Source organism: Rhipicephalus sanguineus, chromosome 1 (assembly GCF_013339695.2).
Source record: "Rhipicephalus sanguineus isolate Rsan-2018 chromosome 1, BIME_Rsan_1.4, whole genome shotgun sequence".
NCBI lineage: Eukaryota > Metazoa > Arthropoda > Arachnida > Ixodida > Ixodidae > Rhipicephalus > Rhipicephalus sanguineus.
The window spans coordinates 144,535,044-144,562,663 of record NC_051176.1 but is presented as its reverse complement, the minus strand read 5'-3'; the positions used below and the strand labels follow the sequence as shown (position 1 = coordinate 144,562,663).

Sequence of the window (27,620 nt, the reverse complement as noted above, 5' to 3'; positions counted from 1 at the left end):
TATGTTGTTGCAAATGGCAGCAGTATGTCCACTGCCATATCAAAGAGATGTGGGAATAAAGGAGCAGCCTCCACCCAGAAGGTAACAACACTTTGGCAACCACATTTCTCTTTAAGGGTAGTGTTAGCCCGGAGTTCTAGAAATAGCTTAACCACGTGGCTCGCTTTCGGAGTCTGGCTGGCTACAAGCTGCTGGCAGGATTTATTGCGCAGCTCGCGCGTTTATGTTATGCACTGAGATGTGCTTATTGATACTTGGGCGTGGGTAATGGAGGTTCCTTAGATCGATCACACCTGGGTTTCGCCATCTAAGTGACTTGGTGAGTACAGAACCAGGGAAAATTTATCAGTGACTCGTGGAACCCCAAGGAGGGGCCTGCGGAACCCACTTTAAAGGGGTACTGACAGCATTTTTCAAAGGCGCGTTTACTCTGCCATACAAATCTCCTGTATGCAGAGACGGCTCTGAGCAAGTGTGAAGCTCAGCAAATGCTGATAAGATATTTTATTTAAATATTAGAGTCGATTTTTCCATCGCGCACCTACCGACATCGACACTAGCTTGACGTCAGGCTACAGTACCAATTCTGGTGACTTCAGGCAGAAGTCTGGCTAGTTGTGATGACGTTAGGTACCAAAACTTCAAGATGGCCGCTTGTGCATCACCAATGGAGCCACGGTGCGGAGCGGCCATGGAAACGTCACTATATATTGTGGGAGCACGTGACGAGGAGCTCATGCCGTGTTGTGACGTCAGGGTACAGTAGGAACCGAAACTAGTTTTTAAAAACACGCGTAATTACTTTTTCAGGGTACACTCACGCTTAGTACTACCTTTTCTAGGCTCTTGAGGGCTTGACCTTTCATTCGACGCAAAAAGACGACAACTGAAAATTTTCATGTCAGTACCCCTTTAAGAAACCATGCCCTAAAAGATGGCGCATCACGTAAGGGGAGAATGCATGTACGGCACAGTGAGAAAACCCACCGATTTCAACCCCATACAGCCTCATCGGGCGGTGCCTGACAGCGGATCGCTACGGCCGTGTTGCATGGTCGGACAGGGGCCGACAACGAACCGCAAAGGGTTAACACAAAAATGCGCCTCAAGGGTCCATATGATTGCTATTGCAATAAAAATTTTGTCACCACTCTCCTTCAGGTGAGCTAAGAAAGCAAGACAGCAGCCAGTGAAACAGGACTCTTCGTGTTTATCAACACCATTCTAAGTGGTCTGCACTGTGCAGCCTAATCAATGAACAAGCAGTGAGGCATCATGGACCCCACAATATTTTTATAGAAAGTGGAATCAACAATAACAAGAATTATATTGTAAAGCCCCATTTATGAGAGGAAAGTAATTAAACGTATTCATAAAGAAAGTTACGCTTAAACATAGCATCATTATAGGACAGGGGCTGCTAGTTATGGCTTTTGTCTTAATTTTTATCTTGTTAAACGTACACTAAAGAGAAAAACGATTTTTCTTGTATTAATAAATGACTCTTTCACAGTAACAAGTGTACCACACTTGCCATTAGAAGTCAGTTGGTAAGTGAGAAAACCGCAAAAATAAAATGCAGGTGGCAACACCATCTTGAAGTTCCCACACCAACTCGCCGTTACATCACAGATTTTGAATGCGTCTGCTAGAGCCTACACAGTTGTTCATCGAAAAAATGAAGTACATTGGCCTCTAAGGGGGCCAGAGAGTTAGCATACAAAATTTCAGAAAATTTCATTAAGGAAATGCGGCTAAAGTGTGGAAAAACACCTTGACATTTGTGACGTCCCATTGGCATTCATATGCAAAGAGTTCAGTACAAAATTTTAATATGAAACTTTGACCTCCATTTTCTCTCTTAATAATGAGCCTATGATAGCCAGATTAATGACAACAAAGTTTGCAATGAATAATTCATCAGCCTAAACTGATTCACTGTTTCACTTTAGCGTACTTTTAAAAGAAACACAGGTTTACATGGCAGCCTGGCAAAACAAAATTACTCTTTGAAACAAAGAGTGATGCACCTACAAAAGAAGCTTAACCCTGAAGAGATTCAAACGAGATCAACACATGAAGGTATCAACAGCTTAGCATAGAATAAAACCAGTTCTAACACTGATTATGCTGCCATCAGAATTATGCAGGTATAAAGTCGAAGCATGAAAGTGGGCGGATAATATGGCTCTTATAGCCATACTACTGTCATAGCTACTTGCCGATTAATTATTACAGCTGGCGTTAATTTATACAAAACTAATGGTCTAAGTTAAGTGACATATTACCGAACAGCTATTGCTTTACAGTGAACATACATTACAAGTTCCTCACATTGCCTCTTAATTACTATTCTGCACTGATACAGCAAAAATCCATTTGATGACTGGGTCAGCTCAATGTGTACTGAAAATGACAAGGATATGCCTGGTATTTCTTGGAAGTTTGAAATGAGGGAAAAACTAGCGACACTTTTATAGGCACTGTAAGGGTCAAGCCCACATTTAGAAGCACAGCAGTGGTACTGCTCTGCTGCGCTTCAAATGGTACACACTTAGGGCCTAAAAAATTGGGGCAAGCACATAGACCATGGCAATTCATAATAAGTGCAAGAGACATTCACTAATAAAATTAAGTAGTTTAAAAAACATTAGACATCAATTTATTACTTTGAAAGTAGTACTGGTTAGAAACTAGCAGATTATTTTGAGGCTGTGGTTCAATTTACCAAGATGTTAAGCCAGTGCCGACGCGTAGATTGATTGACACATTTAGAAAAAAATGTTACACTGAACAAAAATAATGCACAAGTTACTGTCCACAAAATTCAAACATTTCATCAGAAAATAGCAGTAGCATACACTGAAGGCAGGGTCAGGAACTTTTTCATGGAAGTCCAACATGGGCTTGGAAATATCCACTTGTTCAGCCCACTCAAGACACACATTACGGTCATTCATAACATTGCTGATCTTCAGAACATTGGCTGCAGGCTCCTAAGACATTAAAAAGAATGCATCAAAGCATAAGACAATCGCAGCAAAATAAAAGTATGCAAGTTGAAACAGCACTAACTCAACACAGTCAAACTTTAATAAGCAATATTTTCAAAGACTCCAAGTGGTCACAGGCCAGCTAGGAGAAGTGCTCTAGCAGGAGTGCAGCATGGCAGTGCATTTAGTAGAACGCAGAATCTAACAGCTGTTTGAGGTATTTATAGTAGCGTGCTTTACCTTTGCATGGAACTTTCAAGGCAATATTATAAATTACCTCTAGCTAGTGCGATTGTGCCGTACCTTGCAGATTATAAGCAGCGGGTGCAAAAGTTGGGCAAGCCAAGATAGCAGTAGGCTCCAGCTTTTGAAAAGACCACTGCTACTGGTTGTTGAACATGATAGGAGCACATAGGTTGGCCAGGTTGGTTGCTATAGTCAATAAGTATAGTAGGCAAAGCTGGTGTCTGGTGCCATGCAAGAAGTGAAGGCCATACTTCAAGCAAAACAAACTAGTACAATCCGAAGTCAGGAGGAGGAGGGGAAGAGCACCAGCTGCACTGCCGTAGTAACAGTGGCTCTGCCCCCACCCCCACCCTTCCTTTTCCCTTTTTTCCGTGCAGCACGAAATTATAAATCCTATGCTGCATGCAGCACAATAATAGTCAAGCTCACATGTTCACAGAAGCCTTGACTACAGATCAGCAACATTTTCTAGCTGTGTTAAAGAAAGAGTTGCTCTTTAAATACTTTCTCTTTAATGATGACAGTTTATTAAAATAAACAGAGATTCCTTGTCGCAAGGCACTTTACTTTGTCAAACATAGAAGCAAGTGTTGTTGTCTCTATATCTGTCATTTCTGTCCACCTTCCTCCTCTGCTAGACTAACACAGTAATTGCAAAGAGCAGCGCTACAGTTCCTTCACATTAAAAGAACACATTTTTCTAGTGATAATAGTCTACAAGTGCCCACGAAATGTGAAAAGAAGGCCCTGAATCACTTGTAAGCTCCCTCGAGCTTTCTTTGTATTGAAACAAAGAATTTGACACCTGCAGCTGCAGTCCAAATTCTCTCACACACTGCTCATAATAATAATAATAATAATTGTTGGGGTTTTACATCCAAAAACAATGATATGACTATGAGAGATGCCGTGGTGGAGGGCTCCAGAAATTTCGAGCACCTGGGGTTCTTTAACATGCATCTAAATCTAAGTACACAGGCCTCGAGAATTTTCGCCTCCATTGAAAATGTGGCCCCTGCGGCCGGGATTCCATCCTGCGACCTTTGGTCAGCGGTCAAGCACCACAACTGCTAGACCCCCTTGGCAGGTGACACACTGCCCATGCAGCTCCCAAAAAGTGCACCAGACAGTGTGATGTGGTATGTCTTACCAATGAGTACTCTGCATAAACGCTCCTGCAGTGATCCTAGCTCAGTGAAAGGAGCTACAATGTTGACATAAGAATTGTGATGGGCTTATAGAGTAACAAAAGAAAGTGCCTTATGTGTACTACGATAGTTTCACAGGCTACAGGATTGATAGCACATCCATTGCTATGGCACTCAAAAGCACATCACAGACACACCCGGCCATATTCTTGGACAAGCAAGCTGCAACGTACCGATTGAAGGTGCTCCAACAGTCCAGCGTCATCCAGAGTCTGATTTAGCAGGCTATCACTTATTTGCTGTATAAAAAAAGAACATTAATCCATCATTTCTGACAGTTCCCAATCAAATTACAGTCATTAGAATATCACATAGAAGAAATGCACAACAATTTCCAAAAAAAAAAAAAAAGAACGAAATGAAGAGATCACTGTTGGTATACCTCTTTCCCAATGTCTTAAGTCACTTTAACAATCTAAAGCTAGCTCCCAGCTTGCGACAGTGCTGCCAAACATTTAAAATAGTGGATTTAAAAAAGATTTTGTATAAAATGAAGGAATAGCAAACTCGTGCTTATTGCTGAGTGCCCTTAAATGGACCTTAAAGGACCCCTGACAGGGAAAGTTTAGTTATTTTTTGTACTGTAATTTGTAGCTTTGCATCTGGTAATCATGAAATTCAATTGTAAATGGTTTAATGAATCACATAATTATTGCTAGCATTATTAACTGTGACCAGTTTTAGCGTCACTTCGAAACAGTCGCCTAAAATCGTAAGAAACTAGCGCCCCACAGCGGCACAGCGCCTAAGATCTTGTGCGCTCAAGCTTTGGTGATGTTGACAGTGCAGTTTTCAAATTGGGGCCCCGTGCGTGGTATAGAATGAATGGATGAGGGTGCTCCAATATGAGTTAAGCCTGCTAAGAGCGTGTCCCCTCAGGAAAAAGAAAAGCATTCCTGGCGTAAGCAGAAAGAACCATCTTGAGAGCAGCCCAACAGCAGAGCGAGAGGCGAGCAATTATAGCCCTCGTTGGGCGCAAGTTGTGGTTTTCAGTGTGCCCCGCAAATCTTCTATGACGCTGATAATACTCGCTTTACTCCTGGAACGTCACACAGGGTCCCGACCTACGTCATACCTGTGGCGATGTCGCAAGGTGCTGCCAACTCAGATGAGCACTCAGGCTTACTTTAAAACATAATTAAAATACCTTAAAGGCAACGTTCGCCACTAATAATCAGTTGGAAGTGTCCACGTATACAAGACAATCAAACAACACAAACATCTCGAGGTTTCAATTTTGGTGTCAGAGGTTCTTTAAGAAGGTTTTGAAGATTTTGTATAAATGCATTGAGCCACTAGAGCAAGCCCTTGGAATCATTAACAGAACGATTTAAGCTCTCTGCGTAAAGATCATAGCAACAGTAAACTTGAGTGACAACAGTGTTTTTTTCTCATCGTTGTGAAATTGTGACGTGCGTATTTCACCTTTTGTACCTGTTCGCCATGTGCCATATTGTACTAAAATATTTTTGTTTGCGGGCTGTAATTGTTATATGTTGTTATAATTAAATTTTCCACTATGTTTTGGGGTACTATCGCAGAACTGTCATCAACCATACTGACTTTATATGTGTATCCCCCTGCAGTAATGCCACAACGGCGTTGCAGGAACTATGTAAGTAAATAAATAAAACACCGCCAATTGAGTTTTCAGCCGCACAAGGCCATGGCACATTACATGGGTGAGCAACATCCCACAACGGCCACTAGCTGGATGTCCCACTGATGTCATCGATAACTTTTCCAACACAATTATGAACAAGTATTGGCCCAACTGGGTTTAGTCAAGCTTAATGAAAAAACAGAAGAGAACAACTGACAAAGTACACAGTTAAGAGACCTATGGAGTATTCAGTCACCTGTCCTGTTCTGCCAGAAACCCAATTTTGCCTGTACAAATCACTTGGCTGATTAAGCAAGAATAATGAAAAATAAAACAAAGAACAACTTCACCACTGTTAGCTGGGACACCCGACATATACCCATAGAACGCTTACCAAAGCAAAGTTAGATATAGCTAGCCTTTGATCTACTAGTATTGCCGACGTGTTTACGATAAAATTCTTTCCAAAAACAAGTTTTGCTTCCTATTAAAGAGCCTCAACACTCTACCTATCATATGTGAAAAAAAAACACATACAAGCATTGTCACATGCAAGTGCACGAGATGAAACGTCTGTGAGAGTAATAACCTTGACTTCTAAGCTGGATTCCTCTAAGACTTGCGGCTCTCCAGAAGACAGCACATCAGCCGAATTGAGCACATGGCGCACTGAGAGCCTGTCTTCACTTGAGGGTTGCTCACTGCCAAAAGTCATGCCTTCTTCAAATCCAGGTGGGACTGTCAGCAACTCTACCACAATGAAAAGAATGAAGTCAACAAAGTGTAGCTAGCAAGGACTCTTTTGTTCTCCGCTGTCTTCTGTACTTAACACTCCACAATACAACCCTGGCAAAACACAGAAACACACCAACAAATCTTACGCTCAATTTTTACTGCACACAAACATTCATTCATCATAAACACAAAGGCACCAATTTTGTCCATTAAAAAACACTTTCACTGCACATTTTCTATCTTCGGAATTAATGGCATCTTCAGAAAATCATACAAATGTGCATATACTAAAAAGATTCCAATTCCAAAGACATTTTTGTCAAGTCTACAGAATGTGGGTTCCATGGAAGAACCCTCGACAAGAACATTGGATATGTAACAAATATATCACGTCTAGCAAAGAGTGCTCCAACCAAAAGAATAAAAAAAAAATGCCTTACATAAAACAATATTCAAAACAAAAAAATAACCTACTACATGACAACGTACAGACAGAAAGCAAGCACCCAGCTGTCCGCCTTCCAACTTCTTTCATTAAACACTTTACACATATTACTGAAGCTGCAGCACAGGTTCAATCAGAACTGTTTCAAGATGTGTGCGACATGTTCCCCTTTTCATCATTTTTGACCGTGCTCTTGCTTTTGATTCACTGCCTTGGTGTGCACAATTCTGTACACAATGCCTAATGGGAATGAGCAGCTTTGCTTTTTTCCCTAAATATATTTCATCATGTGTCAAAAAATTACGTCTTCTTAACTATTCAAGAAGGAGCACATCAGCTACTTCAGTAGCATTTTAGTGCAAAGTTGCCTTCATATTATGAGCACCTTGTAAGCGGTGCAAACCCCTGCAACCTCACAATGAAGAAGCAAACACTGGAAATAGTCGCGGGGTAGAATCCGCTCCGGCGACCACATTTCGATGGAGGTGAAAAGCTAGAGGCCCGTGTGCTTAGATTTAGGTGCACGTTAAAGAACCCCTGGTGGTCAAAATTTCCAGAGTCCTCCACTACGGCGTCTCTCATAATTATATCGTGGTTTTCAGACAGAAAGCCCCTACAATTACTATTAACACTGAAAATAAAAGTGCAATGGAAAAAAACATAAGAAAAAAAAATATTGCATGATGCTGGTTTCCAATGTTGTCTCTGAAGTACAAACTAAGCCATAAAAAGGTAACCAGTTAACACAGCTTGTAAAGGTCCTCTTCTTTTCTTCTTATTATTATTACAGTTGAACCCCTTTGTAAGAGGCACTGATGTAAGAGAGAATTTGGTATAAGAGACACCAGTGTGCCTACATCCAGATAGGGGTTGATCAGAAAATGAGAACATGGTACCCAGTTTATCAGAGACCCCTCACATAAGGGACTAGAAATGCTCCCCTGTGCATGTCTTTCATAAAGGGGTTCAACTGTATTATTATTATTATTATTATTATTATTATTATTATTATTATTATTATTATTATTATTATTCAGACAAATGCAGCCCATAAAGCGCTATTGTAGTTAAAGGGACACTAAAGAGCAAAACGATTTTTCTCGCATTAGTAAAGTAGTTTTCCACGATACCAAAAACACCACGCTTCCTGCGAGAAGACGCTTAATAAGCGAGAAAACGTGCAAAAAGAAAATAAAGGTGGCGACGCCACCTTGGAATTCCCGCACCATTTGCCGTGACGTCACATATTTTTGACGGCGCCTGCTTGGGCCTACGTAGTTCCTAATCGGTTAAATCAAAGTACACTGTCCTCTGAGGGGGCCAGAGACTTGACATAACGAGTTTGTGGAAATTTCGCCGAGCCAGTGGCGCTAAAATACGTTAAATGCGCTTTGAAATCTTTTACGTCACGAATTACAAAGTGTGGCGCGAAATTTAAAAATGAAACTTTGAAATTGGTTTTCTCCTCTAACAATAAACCTATGGTGGTGGAATAAACTACACAAGCGTTCTCCGAGCACACTTTATCAATCTAAACCAATTCATTGTTTCTCTTTAGTGTCCCTTTAAGGCACGACCATTGTGAAAGCTTCTGAAGCCACTTCAGCTCCATTTACATGGACAAGACAATGGTTCGCACTTGAGGAACTTTTGACATTTTTCTTGTGGCCGACATTATGTTCCAGGATTCGCAGATGACACAGCCATTGTTTATAGTGGAAGGTGGCCAAAACATACTTTGTTAACTCATGACTCATAGGCACAAATTTGTTTCACTTCTAGGATATAAATAAAATTCTCCAGCTATGTAGTGTGTTCATGATCTCTTGTCCCTATCTTTTGACAGAGAATTTAATATTTACATCTCCAAACATGTAGCTTGTAACACCGGCATAAAAGTCAGTTTCCTCCTCTGACTTTGCAGTAATAATACGCAACGTTTTTTTTTTTTTTTCAACAAACACGTCCTGTAGTTTTTCTATGGATGTAAAGTCATATGCCACACAAAACGTGACGACTCATTAAACAAAGCAAACAAGAAGTTTAGAAGGTGTCATACTCTTGTAACACAAGAAGGCGAAAGTCTGTCAGCACTTCAGTAACGCGTTAAGTGTAGACCTCTGCAAGACATAGGGGAGCCTCCGGTTGTGTTTCTGTGTAGTCGCAGCTAATGCTTTAAGAAGAGCATTGGCTGCGACTGCACAGAAGGAGCCAACGCTGTTGCAACAACGTTGCAGCCAACGCTCTAAGAAGAGCGTTGGCTGCAACATCGGAATGAGGGTGTGCTTGGGATGAGGCCCCTCTACTAACATCACTGCTGCCACCGTCGACGCCGCCAACGCACCGCTCCTACATCTGTGTGATGTAACTACGCAAAATGCACGCAACCGCCTTACTGCAAGAAAGAACCTGTTGCTACTATGATGCAACGCGGCGAAAGGAGGAACCGACTGCATATGTACGTGTTTTGCTCTCCTCCATGGCTGCTTGTCTCGCATAAGCGGTGAGAAGTTTTCTGGATGGGTCTCCAGAAAGTTTTCCAGTCTGGTGCACAAGCCTCACGGTGGGAAGCATCAACATAGCCGCTTAAGGCTATCACCATAAAAATCCTAACACTAGCCATGCCTTAACATTCAACTCTCCCAACAAGAAATATATGACAAACCCATAAGCCCAGAGTCTCATTTTCTGTCATCATGTAAAGTCACAATATATATAAGCTGCAACACATTTGCCAATGTCCAAAGTGGTGCCAACACTACACACAAGGGTGAATACAGAGAGGAGTTCAGATGTCCCAACCCTCCCCGGCCCCTTTTAATTTTTTGATGTGTAAGCCGAGTATGGGTGTTGATGCCCCCATGCTCAGCTTTAGCTACGACATCCCATAAGCTAACCTCCCACCTCGGAAAAATTCTGTATCCACCCCTGACTACAAGGTAGCATTGACATAAGAAAAATTGGTGACGTGCACTCTGTTCCTGTTACTCATATTTGGTAGGCCAATTTAAATTTTGACAGTGTCACTGTGCAGGCTTGTGTCCCTTCGATCATGGGTGCTGTGTTGCAGCTCATACTGGGTATGACTGTACCTCGCAATGTTCTTTCCCAATGACTGAACCTTGTCAGAATGAAGCTACATACTATATTAAAATATTTTCACTAACTCCAATATTCATTATAAGCATGTATTTGTGACCTGCTGTACGTAATAATTTAGATTTGCACTGTTATATCCAATAATTTACTGCATCTCTGATTGTTACATCACAGTTCCGACTGTTACGCTATGTCCCCATCCCAAGTTTTAGTTATCAAGGCAATGGACTGGGCTAGCTGGTACATGTCGAATTGGATAAAAACCAGCGGGAAACACGAACCATGGAGCTAACCTTTAGCCAGTTTTAGTTACCCTGGCTATGCGTATGCCAATTACTATGAAAGATGAGTTCTACTTATCCAGCATACAGTTCCTTTGCTTTCCAAAAAAAGGCTATGCAGTCAACAAAAAAGGTAAACAATAATCTTACTTAGCATTTTGGCAAATATCTAAGCCTGGCAACAAATGCAAAACTGGTAGCAATTATGACCAGTGGCACATTTTATATCCCAATGTAGAGCTAACCTTTTGCAGGAGCAATTACACATCACACACAGTACACAAAGAGCTGCGAGCCAAGCCTGAGGACTAATAGCACCACTCTAGTACCAAGATATGCTTCTGCTGCACAAAAAACAAGAGGAGCAGGCTAACCTCAAGGTACCATGACAATGTACACTATAAGGTAATGGTAGCTAATAATAATTGCTGGGGTTTGACGTCCCAAAACCATGATATGAGTATACGGGATGCCGCAGTGGAGAGCTCTGGAAATTTCAACCACCCGGGGTTCTTTAACGTGCCCCTAAACCTAAATACACGGGCATCTAGCATTTTGCCTCTATCGAAATGCGGCCAACGTGGCCAAGATTCGATCCCGCGACCTTCAGGTCAGCGGTCAAGCAATATAACTACTAGACCACCATGGCGGGCAAGTTAATGGTAGCTATCAGACTTGATTAACTGCTCAAGAGTGCTTTGAAGTAACTTGAGAAGGAAAATAAATTCTGGGCTTTTACATGCCAAAACCATTATAGGTTTTCGATGTACACCCTTGGGGAGAGACTGGATTAATTTTGACCGCCTGGGCTCTTTACATGCATTTAAATCTGAGCATGTAAGCATTTTCGCATTTCAACCCCACCAAATGTGGTTGCCACAGCTACAACCAAACTCCCAACCTTGAGCTCAGCAGTGCATTGGCACTGGGCTACCACACTGGTTGTTCGAGGAGAAAGGTGACACACACGCCCTTACAGATTGTGTCATTGGTAGTTCCTACTCAGCATAGAAGGGAACTTGGAATTAGGACTTTTTTGCCTCGACCAGTGAATGTATCTGCACATTCCAACAATTACCAATTCTAGATGGATGAACTTATGAGGGCAACTAAAAGGAATGCTTCTTTGGTTGCAAATTAAATTGAGCCCCATTCAGACTGCAAGATTCAGTACATTTGAGAGCCCTGGATTGAGCACTGAAGATGTAAAAACCTACTAAGCAGATGCACGTAAGTTACTGAGTCACCACTGACCCTCTATACAAAAAATTACCTGGTTTTAAAAATATTAGCACTCGTAGCACCACTCATCTATGCCTCCAACTGCTCAAAATTTTTATTCCTCTAAGTTGTTTTAGCATACACAACAAAAGAAGCAATGACTAATTCAAAATATACTGTATGTTTTCAAGTAAGGACTTTTTGTTCAAGTCTGAATTTTTTTTGTGTCCCACGCATAAATGAAAAGTAAATAGGTATGTCTGTGCATTGAAAAACAGTCAGAGTTGCAGCCGCAAGCAGCAAACACAAGTCTTTATTTTAGCATCAGTAGCTATGTCAATCGTCGCTGGTGGCAGTGGCCTCACAGCTGAAGCCCCTGGAGTCTGGTACAAAGGAAGTGAGCTCTTCAAAGATAAGTCTGACTGATGACTCAGGTCTAAGCTTCATATGTACCAAGTCCCATGACTGCGTAGGCAGGGGAAGAAGGAAAGACCGCCTGACCAAGAGCACAAAATTCAGGCAATTAAGAAACTACGGTACGGTACAATTAAGAAACTACGGAAACTACGGCAATAGCAACAAGGCAAGTTTTATATGGCTTGAGAGTGAAAAAAGGCAGCTCACTAAGCAAATGCACACAGAAAGTAGTAGCCACCCATGCAGGGAACACTGCAGTCAATAAACCAATAAACACACACACATGCATGGAAAAAAAACATTGTGACAAACATGCAAGGTCATGCAGGTGTTTGCAAGTCAGCCAAAGAACAAAAAAATGCACATGCATTGCCTTCACATAGAAGGAAGTACAATGTTAGGAAAAATGGCACACATCATGCTGACAACACACAGATTTAGCACAGCACCATGACACATACCAAACTGTCTCACAATTGCAGCAGAACAGGTACAGTGCATCCCAGCAGCTGTCAAGCTTTCAAAAAAAGAAAGAGGGGACGGGGCAACACAAGCATAATTTCTGAAATAATACTTTTCGCATTTTTCATCCCGAAAATTGGGTGCGTATTTTGAAAGCATACTAAAAGCGACCTGATACTAAATTTTTTCGAGGTTCTACTACCACGTATATGCACGTTCCTTAAAAGACATGATTAAAAAATATAATTCCTAGTGCTGTTCCTCCAACTTATCAGTGATATATGAACATAAGCTATTCATGAGTAGAGACCAGATTATAGGCAAAGGACTATTTGTTCCTTCTCATAAGGGCCCCACCTTTCTGGTGAACGAGCATGAATTATGGGTCAAGTAGTAGCTTACCACTGACTATCGTGTCGATAAATGCCCATTTCTGTCATTTGTTCCTACGTATACCCAATTTTTGTTTTTAGCGTCAGAAAATTATTTTTTATTCACTCATTTTGTTCCGAAAGCACATTTGGTTAGTACTTATTTCTACAAGATTGGCAGCATTAGAAGCCACTTTTGCTTTTGGCAACGCACATAAGAGCTTGTGGAGGAAGGCAGGTATGTATTTTATGCCAGGTGTATACGGATTGACATAGAAGTGCTTTCTTGTGTGACCAGTAAGGCCCTGTGAGGCGATGCTAACACAATATGCATTTGCTGCCTCATACCCCTCTCGCAAGTAAACCGTTAAAGGGACAGGGCGTGCAAACACGGACACAAGACAGAAGTCAAGACACCACAAACGCTGACTAACAGTCGGTTGTTAGTCGGCGTTTGTGGTGTCTTGACTTCTCTCTTGTGTCCGTGTCTGTATGCCCTGTCTCTTTAACATGAATACTTACCAACTAGCTCAGATCTCTGTTATTCCAAGTAAACTGTGCCTAGTTTCTTACCATGAAAGTTGGCTGCACAAATTCAATACATTATATGTGTCATGATATGCACACAGTTTAATGTGCCTATTTCAGGCCTTACCAATCATAAAGAAAAGTTCTATGTGCCTGTTTTAGGTGCACAAAACTCACAATTTTTATGCCTAAACATCCAGCCTCTATTCATGAGCAAGCTGCTAATGAATCTTATTTCAAGAGGCTCTAAAACAGCCATGCGAGGACCTCAGTGTGGTGTTGCTTCCTTATAATGCCTTAATTATCTTGCATTGCCCAATATGGAGGTAGGAGGGGAGGCACCTGTACCATGGCGGACTAGGAGAGGTACCTAAATGACGTCATTCAATAGTACTCCAACATCTTTTGAGTTTCTGCCACATTGCACAAGGTGGCAGCAAGACTATTTCGGGTCTACTTTGGCACTTTACCCTGAGTGAAAAGACATAATAGGGTTAGTTAAGCTCAAGTTTTAGTTTTATGTCTCATCTGCTTGAGAAAATCTTTATATGATACTGTCACTTTGGAAAGCGATCTTAAATAGTTTTCATCATTTAATACAGACTACTAGCACTGATTATCATGTGCAGCGTAGATGTGTTGTTCACTCAGTGTTTCTGTTGTGATAAAAACAGATTTTGCACTCTTTTGTGGTGCCCACATGAGAATGCTGTGTAAAGTGAACAGTCGCTCGATTGGAACCATGGAGGAAGGAAAAGTAAGGAGAGGCCCGTTCATGAAGAGCTGCAAGCAAGCTAAGCGTCATGTTCATAAAGCCTCCACATCTTTAGCATCCACAGCACCTCCTAGCGAAGGAGCAGCTAAACAGGCAGCTCCTCCTTTCTACCTGCCATTTCTCGTTTAAAGGTAGTCAGCTATCTCCAGTGCATTGTTTGCAAGCGTGGACATGTATAAAGCAAAAGCTGCAATACTTTTCACCATGAAAGCGTGCAACGCAATGCCCGGCTGTTGCGTGCCTGGGTGCAAGTTGTACATGCTGTGGAAAGAAACGAGTGTCACATTTTGCACATACATATATTCGCTTCCTTCCTGATGCATCACTGATGCACAGGATTCGCATGCAAAGCTCTTTGATGTGCACAATATTTGTTCTTGCTTTGTGTGTCAGCTAAGAGCACCTGTCTATTTTCGTTTATAGTGTTTCACGTGCAGGTGCATAACGTGCGCCAAAAGTATGACTGTGGCTTTCGAGAATGAACTGCAATAAACTTTTGTTGTTACCTGACTAAATTGTCTAAATGTACTACGCAGTGCATGCGTGCTGTGTGCTAGTTATTATGTGCACAACAGAATTGTGAAAGTATAGCGTCATTCCAAGTGAAACGTCCCAGCCCAAAATTCGACCACCAGCGATGCTATTGAAAAAAATTGAGCTAGAAGGTATTCATGTGAGAGTGATTTTGGTTGAGTATTTTCGTTCAGAAAAATTATCTGGTCACGTGACGGCCTTTTGAAAATTCCGGCGAGGTGGAAAAGTTTGGTGAGAATATATTACGCGTGCTCACCCTTGAAACTAGGTACAATGGCACATTGTGTTTTAAACCATTCTATTGTCATTTTTCTTTCACGTGACGTCACAAGAAAAACCATATATTAATTTTCCGGCTTAAATAGGCTTAGCAAAGAAGCAAGAAAACGTGCAAATTCAGACAATTTTCGTAAAACCGGCGGCAATGTTTCAGCCGCAAAAATTTTATAGCTGTTTTACCAGTCAACGTAGTATCTGCTAAAAATATTTTTAACCTTTGTAAGCTAGCGTTTATTGAGATAAATGCTTGCAAAGTTGACAAAAAATGACTTTTTGGGGAGATTCACTCGTAAATTAAGCATTGAGGCCCTCGCGATAAAAATATGTGAAAGGGTTCTTTGTATGCTCCAACGTCTTCTCTTGTGATGTGGAAATTTTTATTCCTGTAAATTTTGTTTAAAGCGAAAAAATAATTTTTGATGTCCACAACAAATGTCACTGGTAGGCGCTGGCAAACAGAATCGTTTTCCGTGATTTTAGGTAAATAATTGCGATTGATACTTGGTTAGTTCTGTAGCTCATATTATTTAAAGGGGTACTGACACAAAATTTCGCGGCCGAGATAGCCTGCTGGATCGATTCCCGTGTACGTGCGTGTACCATCTGCAAAATATCGACAGCGAATAAAGCTTGGAAGGTATTTTATATGAATTTTGAAGTTTGCGAGCGCGATCCAGCATTATAGGCCGCACCTATTGCATTGACACCCTCGGAGGTGACCCGAGGTGACCCCCCTACTTCCCCTACGTAACCGTTGCAGCCGGTACAAGTTATGATGACGTCGTAGCCGCCATTTCTGTTTTGACGCGCTTCCCGACGAATCGCTCCTCGCCAGCGGGTCAAACCTGAAGTGATTCGCCACGTCGAAAATCCCTTCCATCCCCGCTGCAAGAAAATCGTCGCCATCAGACGACGATGAGCCCGGCGACGACAGACCGCGCGGAAATGAGTCACTGTTCTGTGTGCTCACGTGATCGAGCGTTTCACTCGCTAGGTGGTGATAGTTGCACCCGGCGGCTTGTCGTTTTTGGAGCTCTGTCAAACCGAAACTGACGCTGTGTCGGTAATGAGGAGCTTGTAATTAATTATCTGTCGCGCGTTGCAGCAAACGATGTGCCATGTTATGACTAACAGGCCCCCAGCAACACATTGCAGCAAAAAAACGCGGGGCGAAAACTTTTGTGTCAGGACTCCTTTAAGACCTTGTTAGCTTATTTGCACTGGTTTTTGAGCATTGTCAGCCTTGTTTTAGGTATGTATATATTGACCATGAGGCATCAGACAGTAGATGGACGACAAGCCGAGCCCCTAAAGGGCTACATGCTTAAAATAGAAATAACGTTTTGAACTTTTGCTACCACGAGGAGGACCACAACCTATAAGCAGAGTGGAACTTCCTTGTCACTTCCCATGTCAAAAGCGCATGCGACGATGTTGGCGGCCCACTGAAACATCTGGCAGCAAGAGCAAGTCTACGAAGGCCATATGGTGGTCAGATTCCGCCACCACATGCTTTGTTTGGCTGGACCAAAAGTAATGTAAAGAGTGTTACAGCGATTTGGTTGCCACATTGCAAAATTCAAGAAACGAGAACCCAGCTCGCTCAGAGATTCGCCATGGTGATCTCTGTCAAAGGGACCCGACAACTGTACCATTTCGAACCGCCTACTCCTTCAACACTGTCCGCCGCGGTGGTGTAACAGTTACGGTATTCGGCTGATGACCCGAAGGTCGCGGGTTTGATCCCGGCCTCGGCGTTCGTGTTTCGATAGAGGCAAAATGCTAGAGGCCGTGTACTGTGGGATTTCAGTGCATGTTAAAGAACACCAGATGGTAGAAATTTCCGGAGCCCTCCACTATGGCGTGCCTCATAATCATGTCTTGGTTTTGGCACACAAAACCCCAGATACTGTTATTACTTTTTCAGAACAATGTGTTGGGATTACATCATTCTCCAACACTCATGAACTTCAAGTGAGAAAGCCCGTATGTATGACAAGGTGGCCTACTTTGACATTAACGATTAAGGTGTGGAAAATGCGACCAGAGGACGGCACATCGGAAAGCAATAGGCCTGAACAACAAGAAATGTACGTTTTCAAGCCATAATTTCCTTTTGCAAGTGTTGGCAAACCATGAAACGCTGTTCTCATGCTAGTGTGAAACACCCGAAAGCAAGAAATCATGTGATTCACACATCCGTGTGGCATAAGATGAAGCAGAGTCAGCCAATAAATACCACTGCCAAACGCTAATGCCCATGCTGTGCTCGTCTGCCTGACTTCCCCCTAGTGCCAGTTATGAAGGCACGAAAGTAAGCTAATTGCGATATGCGTATACACTGATGCGAAATAACGCTGCCATAGTTTGCTTGAAACACTAACGGAGCCCTCATGCAAGCCCAAAAAAATCGCTGAGAAAAAGCACGCGTTCTGCAGAAAAGACAGACATCGGTAGTGCATTCCAGTGACATTGGTTGTGGACGTCAAAAATTATTTTTTCGCTTTAAACAAAATTTACAGGAATAAAAATTTCCACATCACAAAAAAGACGTTGGAGCATATAAAGAACCCTTTCACATATTTTTATCACGAGGGCCTCAATGCTTAATTTACGAGTGAATCTCCCCAAAAAGTCATTTTTTGTCAACTTTGCAAGCATTTATCTCAATAAACGCTAGCTTACAAAGGTTAAAAATATTTTTAGCAGATACTACGTTGACTGGTAAAACAGCTATAAAATTTTTGCGGCTGAAACATTGCCGCCGGTTTTACGAAAATTGTCTGAATTTGCACGTTTTCTTGCTTCTTTGCTAAGCCTATTTAAGCCGGAAAATTAATATATGGTTTTTCTTGTGACGTCACGTGAAAGAAAAATGACAATAGAATGGTTTAAAACACAATGTGCCATTGTACCTAGTTTCAAGGGTGAGCACACGTAATATATTCCCACCCAACTTTTCCATCTCGCCGGAATTTTCAAAAGGCCGTCACGTGACCAGATAATTTTTCTGAACGAAAATACTCTACTAAAATCACTCTCACATAAATACCTTCTAGCTCAATTTTTTTCAATAGCATCGCTGGTGGTCGAATTTTGGGCTGGGACGTTTCACTTGGAATGACCCTATATATACATACATTGCCATTAAATACACTGCAGCAGTATCCTCCCTTTCACCAGTTGGTTGGTTGTTGGTTGGTTTATGGGGTTTAATATCCCAAAGCAACTAAGGCTATAAGAGACGCCATAGTGGAGGGCTCCAGATAATTTCAACCAGCTGGACTTCTTTAATATGCACTGACATCGCACAGCACAAGGGCCTCTAGCATTTTGCCTCCATCGAAATGTGACCACCGTTGCGGGGATCAAACCAGAGTCTTTCTGGTCAGCAGCTGAGCAGTGTAGCCACTGAGCTATGTGGCAGCTCTCATTTTCAGTGTAAAAGTAGGTCAACTATGCACAGGTTAGTATTGTAATGAATAGTAGCTAGTAAATCAGCTCTTAAAATCGCTCAGTGCTACACACACTCCATGTATACAGAAAGGGTATAGATAATTGGCCCACTCCATCAGGAAATTTAGCAACAAGAAAGAAAAAAAGCCCCAACACCCAGCATCCTTTCCAACAGCTGATACTTCACCACCTAACTTTATAAAATACAGAATGCACAAATTGCTGCCAAGTCAGTTTAAACATGAAGCTTCAGAAACTGAATGTTTTTTATTATAGAGCACATTGCACATACCTATACTTTCTGGACTGTTGCACAAGTAACATTCCTTGAAGAATTTCAGTACGCAACTAACTGCCTGGTAAAGGTATGTTTACAACATTTCACTACGTACAGACTGCACAGTGTGCATCAAGTTTATACTGGGGTGTAAAATTTATGGAAGAGTAAACACTTGCAACATAGAAAGTGCTTCCATCCCCCTTCCCCCACCCTACCCTCCCCTGCTGCTTTTGTTTGCCCCACAGAGTTATCTGCCCTCACACCACTTCTTTCACACTTCTTGTAATGCATTGGGATACGTTAGGGACTCTCCACGAACATTTCCTTCCTCCATGATGGCAACTAAGTATACCAGCATTCGGCAATGGTTAGTTATCGTGCAAGCAGAGAGGCTCCGACTTGCGACAGAATACTATTAGCAGGATTCTATGCAAAATTTGAGGCATTCAATTTAAAGACTTCAATATTCAATGCAGTTGTTTACAAAGGTGAACTGCAATAAAAATTCTACCTTACCGATGCTGTAGCTGTTAACCACATGTATGAATTATCATTTAAAGATTATTGTCTAGTCAAAGGAATGGTCGTTTCCTAAGCCTATATGACTGCAGAGATTAATTGCTGGAAGTAGAAAGCCGATACATGCAGCAAGGCTAGCTAGAACTTTATTCAACCTTATATTCCTTGTAGAAATTCTAGCAATGTTGAGGAGCTGTCTCTAGTGCACAGCTGAAACCATCACTGAGTGACAGTGTTCCACATCCATCATACACAGCATTGCTTTCAGCCCATTTCGCATAACTTCTTTACTTCATAAGTATCTATATTGGAAGAGTTTAACGAGAACAGTCAAGAGAAGCTCTTTGTTGTACTCACCTCGAGCTATCAACCGCAAGTCTGAAGGTACTACCATTCTGCCCAGAGAGTGCCATCTACTCCCACTGCCCGCTAAAATCAGCATTATTATTACTTTTATTTTTTTCTTGGGAGGGAGGGGCGGTTACTTTGATGAATGTAATATAGAGACTCCAAAGGGCATGTTCTTATAGATTGTGTGAAAAGGAATAGTCTAAAAGCATCTGGTCCTGGCCCAACTATAATAAAACAAAGTGCAGCTCTTGCATAAGGTAACATTCCCCACTACCTATGACCAAGTTGCCTCAGTGCATGCCAATCAATAACACCCATTTATATAGCCTAATCTGCATACAGCCTGGTACACTTACTTTAGTGGTTAAGGCTGTCTAAAAGACTTTATATATTATTAGGAACATTATTGACCTTGTACTGAAAAAACATTATTGAACTTTTTCTACAGCATAGCCTTTGAAGGGCTAGTATATAGTCCCAAAAAAGTGCACTGCCACCTGGTGCCTTCCACAGAAACTCAAGAACTCCAGTGATGCATGTGTCATGCCATTTTGGACACCTCTCCTATTCTACCACCGTGGCCTGTCCACATGAGGATCTTTCTTTGAGCAAGGTCTAATGAATGCACACAGGAGCGCAAACTAAGATGGAGTGTTATTTCTGCACACAAAGAAAAACAATAGTCTGCAAACTATTCGGTTCCATACCAAATAAATACAGGCACCGGTGCACACACTAGCTTTCCACAACAGGGCATCTTACACAGTTTTTGAATTCACTTTGTGGTCCGAAGTTGAGACATCATCTAGGGTCCAAAACGTACACCACAGGAAACCATACTGAAAGGAGCCCAGGTGAAGTTTTGCATGATGTCCTTGATCAGAATGCTGTTTGAGAGATTTGATGCCGTCAGTTGTTCATTCTTGAATGTTTAATGAAGTTTTAGAGACACAAATATCACATGAGTGCACTTCCTTTGAAAATGAAATATAAGCACATTGAATTGAGATGCAGTCAACAAGACATGCAGATACTGAACCACCACATACTACATGTTATTTATTCGTGGCTGACAGCAACGTACAAAATCCATCCCTAATGATATAGCCAGCTCTCTCTTCTTTTTAATGAATCTTAGGAATCAGTGCTCAGGAATCTGGTTGAACAATACTTTAGCAACCTGTATTACGTGATCTACAAGTCACGTAGATAAGTGAAATTCCCTTTAATGTCAATTCAGAAAAGAATATATGGTACATCTCATTTGGCCAAGCTTGGTTATCAATTTTACAAACACACATTTTACCAGCAGTACTTTAATGTTTATAAGTATGCACAATTAGTCAAGAAACCATCTTTAGCCACCAATGTAACCAACCTCAAGCAACCCAAGACATACTTTGAACTTGGAACATGCAGCGCTGAGATTGGAAAGGCTGCAATGCATCACACACTGCTTCAATAGTAATGGCAGTTTTATGCATACAGGGCACTCTGATAGAAGTAATGATGAAGGGCTAGTGAGTTATGTCATTGAAGCTCAGCTTAGACGAAGCACTTGCAAGCGATGGCCAATACAAAGCAGCAGCAACAGCAGCAGCATAATTAATACGACCTCATGCCAGACACACTAAGCACTGCCGGAAGCAGGCAAGATCTGAACTTCTTTTGGAGTAATGGTTACCAGGGGTGCAACAGCCGAAATAGGATTTGGAGTAATTTTTCGAGCAGCAAAATGTTGCTTTTGGAGCACAAAAATCCAAATTTGGAGCAAGTTAACAAAAAAAAAACCTGAGCTTTTTAGCACGAAATCCCAAGTTTGAAGCAGTATAACAAAGAAGGCTTACTTTCAGGGCCTGTCAAATAATTCGACAGGCAGTGCAAATGCTAATGTGGACCTGCAAACCTGGCAACCTCGAAATTCGGGAGATTTGTAAAGCAGGAGCAAGTGGGGGTGGCGAAAAAAGAAAACTGGCGTATGTTTTTGTCTACTGTTTCTCAAGGCCACAGAAAAGCCATACACAGCAGCTCCAAATGATTGCCAATCATTTTTTAGATGTCAGCGATCATACTAGTCGTAATTACACGGCGCGTGCACGAATGAGTAATTAAGGAACAAAATGTGCTGTGTCCGTGACAACTAGTACTAATAGCCCCTTCTAAACACAGTACGCTTTTCCGCAGGAGACCAGTGCACTGTGGCAAAAGTGGCTTAAAAAGCGTTCTGCATGCAATAAAACAAGCATCAGGAAATTTGAGAACCAACTGTCCTTTTTTATTGTGATAGCAATTATATGAACACTCTCGACGGGTTTGTGCCGTCATGTCCCGTATACTAAAGTCCAAATTGATAACATCCGATCCCCCCGCACATCGTATGTTCTACCGCGGGTAAAAGCGCGCGAGTGCGACCGACAAATGCGGCTGAAGCAGAGATCGAACGAGCCAGCCCATCTCCGCCGCTCGGAGAGAACATGCGATAACACCACTCCGCTTGGAAGGCCTGCCCTCGAAGCAGAGAGGAAACACACCGCTCGTCTTGAACGAGCATGAGAAGACATGAAGGGGGGGGTGTGTGCTCAAGCACTAACTTTGAACTTTGATTCTGAGTGCGCAGTCGCGGTCGCTGGCGCGCACACTATCTCGGCAGCCATCAGTGGGCGGCTCGTATACCCTTCTACGTGCTCGCTCTCCACGCAAAGAGACTATGCGGAAAGAGCATCTTTCCGTGGAGCGGCTGTATTCTTTTACACCAATGCTTTGCAGAGTTACGAGAGATGGGATACAAAAGAGTTAGCTGACGGCCTCACTTCGTATAACATTACAATTTGTTGCGATCGCATTTGTTGCTATCGCATTCATCGCTTCGTCTTTGCAGTGAAACTGCGACTTTTCTTTCGCGGGGGGGTTAGGGTTAGGGTCTGCGCATCTGTATTAGATGGTGATGCCGACACTGCAGATGACCAACGCTGCCTCCATTTCTCACTAAAATGTGCGCAACTGGGAAAATTTTGAAGCTGGTCGGGCATTTTGGAGCAGCGTGGCGCAATTTCAACAAATTTCACGGTTTTGGCTCAGCTTGGAGCAAAAATAAGGAATTGTATCAAATTGGTTCAATTGGCACAACTGTTGCACCCCTGGGTGACAGCAATGTTCTGCTATAATATCAGACAGAGACTTGTTTTTACTTCTTTATGCAATATGAATATAAAGAATTAACATTTTCATTCTGACACAATTGAAGTCATTTTGTACAAAATACAAGTTCTGCAAACTTTTGTGCCTTTTTTTAGCTTTGAGGCATGAGCAAGGTATGGTCTATGCTTGCCATTTTACATGTCACAAATTTTCAAGTTGCAAAAAAAAAAAACTATGACTTGGGGAATGCGCACGTCGTTAAGCATAACAGGTTGGTTTGTTGGGTTTAACGTTCTAAAGCAACTCAAGCAATGAGAGATGCCGTAGTGGAGGGCTCCGAATTATTTCGACCACCTGGGGTTCCTTAACGTGCAGTCGAATCGCACAATACACGAGCCTCCAGCATTTCACCTCCATCGAAATGTGACCGCCACAGCCGGGATCGAACTCGCAACTTTTGGATATGCAGCCGAGCACCATAACCACTGGGCCACCACGGCAGCCCTGTTAAGCGTAACAGATCCAAATAAAACACCATTTTCCTTAAAACCTATGGATTGGTAGAAGCAACTTTGTAATCTTCATTACAGCATAATTCACAATATGAAATTTTGGTCCAATAAGACCGTAATGTAGCATTAATAAAGTACTTTCTCTTGTAGTACTACGGGCAGGCACTGCCGATGCTGTGGCCTGATCCTGGTCCCTACGGTAAAGCAGTTTCTCCCTTTTGTACCACAAGCGCAAGGAGGCATACAAGGGGCCCGGAACAGAAATAAAGACAACAGATTTTATTTTAGAGTGGAGCACTGAATTTCACGTCGCCCTTTGTAACCAAACTAACAAGTGGCACAAGTGTTTGGACCAAACAATCGGCAGAGCGAACGCAAAGCGCAGCGGAGATTGAGTTACAGTGTTAACGAATAGAGTGAGAGGATGAGAGTGTCGAGGAAGGTACTTGAAAGCATGAGGAGGAATGTGGAGGTGGAGAGTAGAAACCAAGGAAACACAGCGCAGTAGACTATGCAAGACGACGATATCAAAGAAAGAAAGTGCGATGAGGAAAGTGGAGTGGTGCATAACATGTGGTCCTTGGCAGCGACCCTAAGCAAGATGGCGTGATATAGTATGCAATGCCACCCGCTCCACAACCCCCAGATAACCCCGTTCAGGCGCAATGTAGCAGTCTAACACTTTAGGCACATTGAGCTTCAGCACCTTGGATTCCCAACACACTAAGATGAGGAATACAGCTAAATCTTGATATAACAAACTTCAATATAATGAAATTCTTGACATAATGAATTACTTCACTTTTCACAACTTCATGTCCCTAGAACACAATGTATTTTGAACCTCACTAAAACGAAGCATGTTTATCTATGATTTCAATCTAAAGAAGTTTCACTGCTGCTGCAAAGGAAGACCTAGGCGATAAATTGAAGCTGGGGATTCCACGTAAGATCGAACAAACAATGGCTGGTCGACCTCTTAAATTTTTTTTCAAAATTTTATATATTATTGCCTGATGAGTGAAAACAAGAGATCCGCAATTTGTTTTGCCGTCAAAAATTTTTTCGAAGCACAGGAAATCAATAATGACGGAGAGGTGGAGTGGAGCACTCATCCTTTCTGCTGTTTTGGCCAACTTTCGTCATGAATTGCACAAAATATATTAAAGCTCAGTAGCTTAAATTTCTTTAACCAAATATATGCATGCTTTTGCTTCTGCTCAGGTATCTAGTTTTTGTGTGTAGTGTAGGTGTTTTTATAAAAAACTTCAGAATTGGCCCAGGAAACGTTATTTTCTTTACTTTGAAGGTCTTTATCTCGAAAAATCCTTGTAGCAGAGCGACAAAGATTGCGCATTACCTTCTTCGAATGCTTGTCTACCAAACTGCGGAATCTTATATTTATATAGCTTTTCAGTAAAGAGATATGATCGGGCTAAGTTAAAGAAAACGCCGGACAATGAAAACTTCTGACGACAATTAAAAAAAAAAAACATTTTTTATATTTCTTAAACTTTGTCCACTTATTCTCCTCCACATCAGCTTTCATAATCATTGAAAACATGTTGCATAATGTTGTTGCACTAACAGTTACGACCCCTCCAATGAGACCCTTAGGCAAGGATTGGGAATTCCGACTTCTTGCCCAGCAAGTGTATAAAATGCAGGCAGGATTGGATTTCTTTTTATTAAAAGGCCAGCAGTAGCGAAAAAGGTGTCGACGGCACTGAAGACGTTAATTTTGAAATATTGATCACTGCAGATGCCACGAGCGCGGGGCTATCAAGCAGGCGCGTGCACACCCGAGATGCTCGTTGTAAGAGACGGCGCAGTGAGAGCTCGTTTTCGCGTCCTCAGACAGACTGAGTTTGAAACAGCAACACCTCTCGGGTGACTTGAACTCACGTGCACTGGAGCTTCGCTATTCTATCCGCCCTCTGTTCGCATCGCAGCTAGGCGCTGATAACACGCACGCTCTGCCAGAGAAACTGCGCTGTGCCAGTTGCGATCAGCGGAAAGCTTGAACGTGCCGCTCCAGTGGCAAACCAAAATATGGAATGTCAAAGGAAACAAAAGCAAAACTATCAGTAACCGGTTGCGCTTGGCTGTCTTAGATGTCGGCAGCAGATGGCCTGAACTGGCCGCGCGTTCGGTCCACTGTTCACACTTCATTCGACGCCGATAGTGCTTGCGCTTTGCTCTTACTCTACTCCTCCTGTGCGTCTCATGGCAAGAAAGTATGGCTCTGAATAAGTGTATTGCGGAGACTACCTTTCGAAGCACAAGAAGCTTAATTATTGCAAAGAAGCCAAAATTTCACACAGTTACCGACCTGGACATCAATGCTTTGAAGGAACGTTTCACACCCAAAAGATCAGTGACTTTCAGTGAGACAGACTACTTGTGCTACGCATGCTTTTGCTACGACTGCAATGAAAGATCTTCACGGAACGCACAGTTGAACGATGACATTCTTATGCCCCCTGAAAAAGAAATCGACGTCATTAACGACATCACTGCGACTACCGGCGCGTCCTCTTTGAAACCTCCTGGCACAGTTAGAAGTCGGTTCAGGCCAGCCTACATCAAGAGAAAACAAACTGAGGTGCAGGGTGGCAGAAGGTGATAGCCGAAAATATTCGCTGCAAGATATAGCTGGCATAAAGTTAAAGGGACACTAAAGAGCAAAACGATTTTTCTCATATTAGTAAAGTACTCTTTCATGATGCAAAAAACACCTCGCATGCGCAAAAAGAAAATGTGGGTGGCGACGTGACCTGGAGGTTTCCGCACCATTCGCCGTGACGTCACATATTTTGACGGCGCCTACTAGAGACTACGTAGTTCCTTATCGATAAAAATGAAGTGCATTGTCCTCTGAGGGGTCCATAGACTTAACATACCAAGTTTGGGGTAATCTTGTTGAGCCAATGGCGCCAAAATTCGATAAATACACTTTGAAATCCGTGACGACACGAAGGGAGATTTTGGCGCGAAATTTAAAAAATTAAAATGAAACTTTGAACTTGATTTTCTCCTCTATTATTAAACCTATGATGGCGAAATTAATGACATTAGACTTCTCAGAGCACAATTTATCGATCTAAACCAATTTATTGTTCCTCTTTTGTGTCCCTTTAGGGTGATGCATCGGGAAATTCAGCTGAAGGAAAGTGCTGGTTCTTAGCGCATTGGACCGAAAGCATTCGGCAAGTTCATGCAGCAACGACGGGACCGTGGGAACGCTGTTAGTTTCACTCTCCTGCCATCCACACTAGTGAAAAATTATATTAAGAAGCTTATTTCTTAAGCATGGAAGCATCGGATGGTGCGCTGAGCCTTGCCTAGGGGTCTCATTGGAGGGGCCATAACTATTAGTGCAACAAAATTATGCAATATGTTTTCAATGATTGTGAAAGCTTATGTGGAGGAGAATAAGTGGACAAAGTTTAAGAAATATAAAAAATGTTTTTTTTTTTTTAACTGTCGTCAGAAGTTTCTACTGTTCGGTGTTTTCTTGAACTTAGCCCGATCGTACCTCTTTACTGAAAAGTTATATAAATATAAGATTCAGCAGTTTGGTAGATAAGTATGCGAAGAATGTAATCCGGAATTTTTGTCGCTCTTCTACAAGGCTTTTTTGAGATAAAGACCTTCAAAGTAAAGAAAATAACGTTTCCTGGGCCAATTTTGAGGTTTTTATAAAAATATCTACACTACACATAAAAACTAAAAATACCTGAGCAGAAGCAAAAACATGCATATATTTAGTTAAAGAAATTTCAGCTACCTAACTTTAATATATTTTGTGCAATTCATAACGAAAGTTGGCCAAAACAGCAGAGCGGATGAGCGCTCCACTCTACCTCTCCGTCATTATTGATTTCCTGTGCTTCGAAAAAATTTTTGACAGCAAAACAAATTGCGGATCTCTTGTTTCCACTCATCAGGCAATAATATATAAAATTATGAAAAAAAATTTAAGAGGTCGACCAGCCATCGTTTGTTCGATCTTACGTGGAATCACCCAGCTTCTGCTGGGGCCAATGGTCATATGGTTGAGTTGCACACGGTTTTTGCGAACATTGATCAAATCGTGCACCATATGATGGAGAGCAGCTGTCGAAGTGGAGCAGCGCGCTTTCTGACAGCAGCTTCAGCGGAGAG

The 27,620-nt window shown here is 42.0% G+C and overlaps 1 protein-coding gene across 2 annotated transcripts in view; it reads right to left on the bottom strand.

Moving 5' to 3' along the window:
* Positions 1-27,620, bottom strand: part of LOC119399514 (helicase SKI2W) — a 114,229-nt gene that overhangs the window by 64,848 nt on the left and 21,761 nt on the right. The window contains exons 3-6 of one of the 2 annotated variants that reach the window (XM_037666329.2): positions 12,710-12,765; positions 6,640-6,800; positions 4,621-4,686; positions 2,862-2,996 (exon numbers count right to left, since the gene is read on the bottom strand). In XM_037666329.2, the coding sequence (XP_037522257.1) occupies positions 2,862-2,996; positions 4,621-4,686; positions 6,640-6,800; positions 12,710-12,749 (402 nt within the window). In that variant the 5' untranslated portion in view covers positions 12,750-12,765. The remainder of the gene's footprint in view (positions 1-2,861; positions 2,997-4,620; positions 4,687-6,639; positions 6,801-12,709; positions 12,766-27,620) is intronic. The other variant, XM_037666321.2, reaches the window with a different exon arrangement.